The sequence below is a fragment of the Condylura cristata genome, unplaced genomic scaffold, assembly GCF_000260355.1.
Source record: "Condylura cristata isolate star-nosed mole 26May11 unplaced genomic scaffold, ConCri1.0 scaffold00015, whole genome shotgun sequence".
Taxonomy (NCBI): Eukaryota; Metazoa; Chordata; class Mammalia; order Eulipotyphla; family Talpidae; genus Condylura; species Condylura cristata.
Genome location: NW_004567116.1, coordinates 4,625,463 through 4,633,372, shown reverse-complemented (window position 1 = coordinate 4,633,372; position 7,910 = coordinate 4,625,463). Strand labels below are relative to the sequence as shown.

The 7,910-nt window shown below is 56.3% G+C and overlaps 1 protein-coding gene across 1 annotated transcript in view; it reads right to left on the bottom strand.

Moving 5' to 3' along the window:
- The window catches only part of SLC15A3 (solute carrier family 15 (oligopeptide transporter), member 3), an 11,480-nt gene extending 6,652 nt beyond the window's left edge, over positions 1-4,828 (bottom strand). Inside the window, exons 1-2 of the mRNA XM_004682742.2 lie at positions 4,268-4,828; positions 1,384-1,673 (exon numbers count right to left, since the gene is read on the bottom strand). Coding sequence (XP_004682799.1) covers positions 1,384-1,673; positions 4,268-4,828 — 851 coding nt within the window. The remainder of the gene's footprint in view (positions 1-1,383; positions 1,674-4,267) is intronic.
- Between the last annotated feature and the right edge of the window lie 3,082 nt (positions 4,829-7,910).

Below are 7,910 nucleotides of genomic sequence, written 5' to 3'. Positions count from 1 at the left end.
CCGCATCACCGGCACCAGCATCACCGGCACCAGCCCTCTGATCCAGACTCTTTTACTGCCGCAGCCACCTAGGTAGCACACCTTTGTCACCCCCGTTTTATCACGCCCTTCACTGTCAAGGCCACTGACTACCTTATTCTTACACTGTCCTCTGGTCAGTCCACACCACTGACTACCTTATTCTTACACTGTCCTCTGGTCAGTCCACACAAGGCAGAAGCCAGGGTCCAGTGAGTCTCAGGAAGCCCCATGACATTGACATGAACTCAGCCTGAGGCTGACCAAGCCATTAGAAAGTAGCGTTTTCTCCCTGGAGATGCAGGGCCAGGTCACCTACCCCACTCTGAGAGTGACTGTCCCGGTCTACGCGAATACGTACTTCAGGGGAAATAAAGTTGTCGCCATTAATAAGCGCTTTAGGCTAGTTAGGACCCCTCAAGCAGAGCTCGCAGGCACGAGGAGATGGCGAGTCTGAGATGGAAGGACCCTGTGGAAAGAAGAGCAGGGGCCCTCCCTGGTGGCGCAGGGGGTTAAAGCGCAGCACTACCGAGCTAGCCACAGCCACCTCGAGCTCGATCCCTGGCCAGGGAGGTGCCCACACGGCATGGCAGACTTCTCTTCCTCTCCCATCATCAGTGTACCTCCTCGATCTGCCTGATTTACTCCACATTCTGTCTCTGGTGAATCCTATCTCCGCTCATGCACCCCAATTCTGTATGCATAAATAAACAAATCTTTTAAAAGGAAAGAAGAAGGCCCTCCCTGGTAGTGCAGCAGGTTAAAGCACAGCACAAAGCTACAGCCACCTCAGCATGAGTTCGATCCCCACCCCGGAGGTGACCACATGGCGCGGCAGACCTCTCCTGACCCACCCGCTGCTCCCCTCAGCAGTGTACTTCGTCGATCTGCCTGTTCTGCTCCCCACTCTGTCTCTGGTGAAGCCTTTCGCCACCCCTGAGCCTCTGTCCTGTACCCCAGTTCTGTATGCACAAATAAATATTTAAAAAAGAAAAAGAAAGAAGAGCAGAGAAAGGACCCAGCCCTTTAATGATGCTGGGTTGAAAGTGCCTAAGTAGCGCCTCCACCTGTTTCTGGGGTGCAGCACAGACCCTGCCCCGATGGGGTGCTGACTCCTTTAGCCTGATTTTACCCACCTTGTGTCTCCCGCAGAACCCAAATGTCGACCGCATCCACTGCCAACCACCTCCTTGACACAGCGCCACCCGCAGGCGCAGTGGGCTGCTCTGGCCCCCTGGAGAGCGGCCACCCCAAAGGGCCACCGCGGGAGCTGAGCCAGAACCCCGTCCCCCTGGGCCGTGCCACCCCAGAAGCACAGTGCTTCTCCAGGTCCTGTGGCCCCTCCGCCCAGAGCCCCCCCCTTACCTGGCAAAGTGTCGGCACCACAGCCAGGGACAGCAGTTCTGGACAGCAAGCTTCAGCATTGAGGACACTTGGCTGCCCGTGGGGGGCTTGGTGATGAAGATGGGGCTGGCAAACAGGAGGAGGAAGAAGGCCAAGGCCACACAGCCCACGAGGATGCAGTAGCCCAGCAGGAAGTCGATGTTCTGCTGGATGAAGGCCACCACCAGCAGCGACAGAACGGCCCCCGCGTTGATGCTCCAGTAAAACCAGTTGAAGAAGCGGCGGGTGGCGTGGCGGCCAAGCTCCAGCACCTGCCGGGCGGGGTGGGCGTGGGTCACGGAGGTCCAGGGCCAGGAGGCGGGGCGTGTCCTCTGTACCTGCACCCCCACTCCCGCAGAGACACTTCTTGAGTCGATGGGTGGGCATTCTGGCACGTTCCTAGCCCTGTCACTAAATAGACACTCGATAAATAGTTTCCGAGTGAATGGACTCTTCTCCTGGGAGTCACTCATGGCCAGGACATTTTGGCACAGCCCACGGCACATGCTGCATGTTTACTGCCAGGGTGTCATGCACACGACAGATGTCTCCGATGCCACCTTATGCATTTCTAGTTGATTTAGCCCTTTGCCTGTTTTCTGAGCCACCTATGGGAACTTTCCTGATCAGAGACAAAGCGCATAAAGATCTCAAGTCCGCTGCACATTATTACGCAAGATGAGTGTACATTGCGGCAAGAACCCTGGCATGAAGCTGAGACTGTTCCCTGCAGTTTGGAGGTGCAAACTTTTCTAGTCATTGTGGCTTATTCTCCCCTCTTCCCACTCCTCCAGTGCCTGCATCACTCTGATCGCTGATATATGGGTCGTCAAGCAATGTCATGGTCAGGAAAAGCAGAGGTGGTGCAGGACACAGCCCCAAGAGCTGGTTCTGGCCTGGTGGGAAAGAAGCAGGCCCACTAGCGAGGGCAGAAGGGTGGGAAATCACTGCAGACTTGGATCAATCTGCAGCCCGCAGACCCCAGGCCTCTCTGGACTCCCTTGAGGTCAGCAGCACTGCCTGCCCCGGCCCCAACTCTGACCCCACATTCGGACCCAGCAGGTCTGGGGCACGGCCAAGGCATCTGCATTTTTTAAAAGCCAGGTGGTCTGGTGGTTGCTTCTCTAGATAAATGATTGTGGGCATAGCTAACCCATGACCCCTTAAATGACCCCCACATCTCAGACTCTGTCACTGTCCTTCCACCAACAGATACATATTTCCACGCGGCACAAAATTTCATCAAGGTTCTCATCAAGGTTCACTTTTTGTAGCTGCACTGGTGGGTGTGGGGGAGTCAGGACTGTGTTCTTTCTCCAGATGTAAAATTATATAATCTGTACTGCAGAAGCTAAAACTGCTTTCCTTGGGAGATTCTGAAGGGTCCTGTTTGGTGTGGGGGCCGGGGACATGTCCAGTTCTGCCACCATAGGAGGAAGACCCGGGAGGCACCGGATGACAGGCTTTCTGGAGGCCACAGAGGTCAAGGGCGCCAGGGTGTGCGGGACATCAGCAAGAATAGAATTAGGGGAAATGAAGACTCCTGTTTGGAGATGCTGAGGGTCTCCTAGTTGGGAGGGCTGGAAACAAGCCGGGTGGCCTGGGGGCACTCAGCCCCACATCCTCAGAGGAACCCAAACCTCCTGGGTGAGTAACGGCTTGGCCAGGGCATCAGAAACTGCTGGGTGCTGAATGGCAGATACCAGCTGGATGCAGTGACCTTTTTTTTTTTTTTAATTTTTAGGATTATTTTAAATTTATTTGTGCATACAAGAGCTGGGGTCAGAGGTGCTGGGGGTGAGAGGACTCGCCAGAGACAGAGTGGGGAGCAGAACAGATGGATCCACTGAAACACACTGCTGAGGGGAGCAGGGGGCAAGACAGGAGAGGTCAGCTCCCTGGCCAGGGATCGAACTCAGGCCACAGTGGCTGGTGATAGCTTGGTAGTGCTGAGACTTTGACACCTGCACCACCAGGGAGGCCCCCAATGTAGTGATTCTTTTTTTTAAAAAAAAAAAGTCTCCTTTATGATTATAGATCATGCAACTAAAAGCATTTGGAAAATGGAGATGATTGGGGGAAAGTAAGTAATTCAGCCAGCGGCCTGATCACACACGCTGGTTTCTCCTCCCAGCCCCGCCCATTAGTGGAATCCCTTTCACGTGGCAGAGAGCTGCTCTCTGCAGCTCTGCGTAGTTTTTGCTCCTGAGCGCCATTTGCAGTTCAAAGCATCATAGCACAGATTATTTAAAATTACTATCTAACACTCCCCTGAGCAGACTTTCCTGAAGAAAGCCCCACTGGGGAGCATTTCCTCATCCGTACAGCAGACGGAGTTTCTCCTGTGAGCCATGCTCTGTCCAAGGTAGCAGACAAAGGCCCAGAGGTCATCTGTCTGCCACGGGCAGGTGAGTGAGCGCAAGTCCACGAACAACCTCTCACCTGGTAGGAAGAAGCTTGGTTCTGGGGCGGGTGGGGTGAGAGGTGGGGGGGGGGGGGGGGCAAAGCCCAGAACACCCCAGAGGCAAACCGTGTTCATGGGGACATGAAGTCCAGCCATGTGTGAACTTGGACACGGTAGCCCAGAAAGCCCAGTGTTCCCATCTGTAAAATGGACATCATACTCCAGAGTGGCTGGATAAAGGAGTGGAAACCTCGGGAAGCCTTCCTTGTGGGTCCCGGTCTTGTGAGGGAAGGCCAGCCGTGGTCAGAGAGTGCGGCCCTAGTTACTGTTGTGGGAAGCTGCACCCCCTCTTCTTTCAAACAAGGAAACTGGAGGAAGGGGAAGTGGTTTGCCCGAGGTCACGCTGGGGCAGACTTTTGAGGCAGTGGTCTCAGCCCGGCTGTGACGCTCAGGGCCACTCACCTGGTCTGCACCGAAAGAGGTGAGGTTGCTTCTGATGGAGCTGGTGGCCAGGGCGAGCAGCAGCAGGGCCAGGTAGAGGGTGGGGGCGCAGTAGGGGCTGGGCGAGTCGAGCTGGCAGCCGGGCTTGGAGCAGGCGGGCGACAGCGACGACGCGGGCATGTCCCCGCAGAAGGAGCGGCGGCCGTCGTCACTGGCGGTGGCGGCCAGCAGGCTGGTGGCGGCCAGGTAGAGCAGCAGGCTGAGCATGATGGCGCGGTGGCGGCCCAGGTATACGTCGGCCAGCCACCCGCCCACCGGCGCCAGCAGGTAGGACGCGCCCAGGAAGAGCAGGGCGGTGCGCGACGCCTGCTCGCCGGCCCAGTTGAACTTGGCGCTGTTGAGGTAGAGCACGAGATTGGCGGCGACGCCGAAGAAGGCAGCGCGCTCCATCATCTCCACCAGCAGCACCGCGGCCACCGCCGTCCGCCGCCACCTGTGGCGGGAGCCCCGAGGACCGCGCGGCAGCAGCGGCTGGCGCTCCCCGGGCCTGAGCGAGTCCTCCGGGGCGCGTGGCCTGGGCATCCTGGGAGCCGGCTGCTCTCTCCGCCCTCACCGCCGACCCTTCCCGACCCCGGGGCCCCTCTCTTCTCCCTTCCCCCCCAAACTGGCCAACCGTTCTCACCCCTCCTCACCCTGGATTTCCCTCTCCCTGGGGTCTGTCCCTCTGCCGCGCCCCTGAGTCCACCCCCCCTTTCCTACTCCCCCATGCTCTCCTCGACCCTCTCTCCACAGCTTGCTCTCCTCCCCCTCCCCTCCCCCCACTCCCCTAAACCCCCTCCTTTCTGCCGGTCTCCCTCCCTTAAGGCTTGTCACCTCCCCTTGAGCTCCTGGTCCACGTGCCCAGGCTTGCCCAGGCTAGTGGGTTTTCTCACAGGGCCCCCTCTGGCCCCCACCCAGCCCTGCTGGTGCCTCCAGTCCCCCCTGACCCCACCCCCAGCCTCCCCTCCTTAGCCTCTGGCTCTCCCTCTGGGCTCAGCCTCTGTCCAGACTCTGCTTCTTGAGAGACTCTGTGCTCCCCCCCACTTCCCCTTTCACTGTCCGGTAGTGCTCCAGCTGCGTCACATGGTGCCGTGGGGAAAGCCCGGGCCACAGTGCCTGCCCCCAGCTCTCTAACCATCCCCCTTGGCCTCGGCTGCTGCCCCGCCCCCACCCCTGCCGGCCTCCTGGCAGCCTGGAGGGGTATGTTCCATCTTTCACTTTCATTTCTCCCCAAATCCCTCCCTGCTTTTTTTCCAGTCACAATCCCAAGCCAAAGGGAGGGACCCCAACTGGCCACAGGTGTAGTTTGCTCCCACCTACCCTCTGCAGGTGCAGAGATTGAGGCCCAGGGACGGGTGGGGGTGGGTGACTGTTTCATGGACTGAACTGAACATGGATAAAACATTCTCCCTCTCCCAGGATGAAATTCAGATTGTGCAATTTCTGTGAGGAAGGAAGCAGGGTGCTTTCACTAGCCTGTGGCGCCAGGGAGCCCAGCGGAGCTGAGATTGAGAGGGACCAGGCCTGGGGCTAAATCTCAGTCCAACCCCAGAGCCCCACAAGCCTGGGGTAAGAGCCTGTCCTCACCCTGACCCCAGAGCCCAGCGACACCCACCCCCTACCAACCAACGTCTCTGCAGCCCAGACTACTGCGGCCAGTCACGCCGATCTCCACTCTGCACCCCTCACGCCCTCCTTCCTGCCCCAGGACCTTCATCCTTGCTGTTTCCTCTGCCAGAATCGCTCCTCCTCCATCGTTGCTTGTCTGGCCTCTGCTCTTCACCCAGGTCCAGCTGTGGTAGCCTCTTCACAGGGAGCTTCCCTGGTCATCTTACCTAAGCAGATCCCTGCCGATTCTCGGCATCCATCTCTGTCACATTGTCCTGATCTGAGATGTTCGGAGCACACAATACTCACTCAGTTACTGGCTTATAATCTCCCCAGGAAGGATCCTAATCACCCAAAGGCTACAGTTTATTTAGGGTTCACTCTTGGTTTTATCCATTGCATGGGTTTGAACACATGCATAGCAATGCATCCAATATAACATGGAGCATTTTCACTGCCCTAACAATCCTCTGTGTTCACCTACCCCCACCCTCCCAACCCCCACCACAGTAACCACTGAACTTGTGAGTGTCTGCATAGTTTTGCCTTTCACAGAATGTCACATGGTTGGATCACACAGTCCATGGCCTTTTGGGCTGGCTTCTTTCACTTGGCAATTAGGTTTCCTCCATACCACTTATGGCTTGATTGTTTCCTTTTTCATGACTGAGTAATATTCCATGCGTGCAAGGGCTACAGTGTGTCTGTTGGTTCACTTATATAAGCACATCTTGTTTGCTTCCAGGCTTTGGCAATTATGAAAAAAGCCACCATGAACATACTTGCAGGTTTTTCGTGGACATCAATTTTCAACTCCTTTGGGTTGAAAATACCAGGGAACACAATGGCTACATCATAAGGTAAGAGTATGTTTAATATTGTCAGAAACTGCAAAGTCCCTTCCAAGGGGCGGCCCCATTTTGCATTCCCAGCAGCAGTGGATGAACATTCCTGTTGCTCCACATCTTCCCCAGCATCGGGTGATGTCAGTGTCCTCCATGGGCCTTCCTCACCGGTGAGTGGCTGGGTTCTCATGTCGTTCATTTGCACTGCCTTGCAGACATGTGATGTGGAGACTTTTTATGCTTAGTTGCCGACTGTTTATCTTCCTTGGGGAGGGGTCTGGTCAGGAACTAGGGTGGGTGACTGGGGAAGCCCCAGGGAATTACTTAGCTGGGGAGTTTTACCTCTTAAAGGACACAGGAAGTAACATTTTGAAGATAAAAGACTCTCACCTGGGGCAGTTAAACATGAGTTCCAGTGTCCGGGGGCTGGAGAGCAGAGGTGGAGGCTGAGGCCAGCACGTGGTCCCTGACCACAACCCACAAAAGCTTGTGGTTTGGTCCAGAGAGCGTTTGGCCACATGTGAGGTGTTTGTTCTTGCTTTCATTCTTTCTTTTTTAAAAAACCTATCTATTTATGCATATAAGAATTGAGGTACAAACCAGAGGTGCAGGGGCAGTGCAGAGGATTTGCCAGGGACAGTGGGCAGCAGAACAGGCAGACTGATGAGGGAGCAGTGGCAAGACAGGAGAGGTCTGCTGCGCCGTGGCGGTCAGCTCCCTGGCCCGGGATCGAACTGAGGCTGCAGGGGCTGTGGTCAGCTTCATAGTGTTGAGATTTAACCCCTTCCACCACCAGGGAGGCCCCCCGTGTTTTTTAATTAAATTTCTAAAAATTTAGCTATTTCCTTAAAACTTCAGAAATGTTTACAGAGAAGTTTAGGCAGCTGGCTACTTTTGAAACAGAGGTGGGGACAGAAGAGGGTGACCCTGGTCCCACACACTGGCTGGGGGCCCAATGGCAGCAGAGCCCATGGGGCAGGGGTGCTGAGGTGGCCCTTAGTCGGAGGCCGGCGAAGGAGCCTTTCTGCCCACCTGCTGCCACCTTTCTGCTGTGACCTTGAGTGAGGAACATGAGGCTGCACCCTCAGCCACCTTCATGGGTGCGGCTGGGGTGTGGGATGGAAGTGGCTTCTCCGTCCCCCAAGTCTCCTGACAGCACTCACTAAGACAGG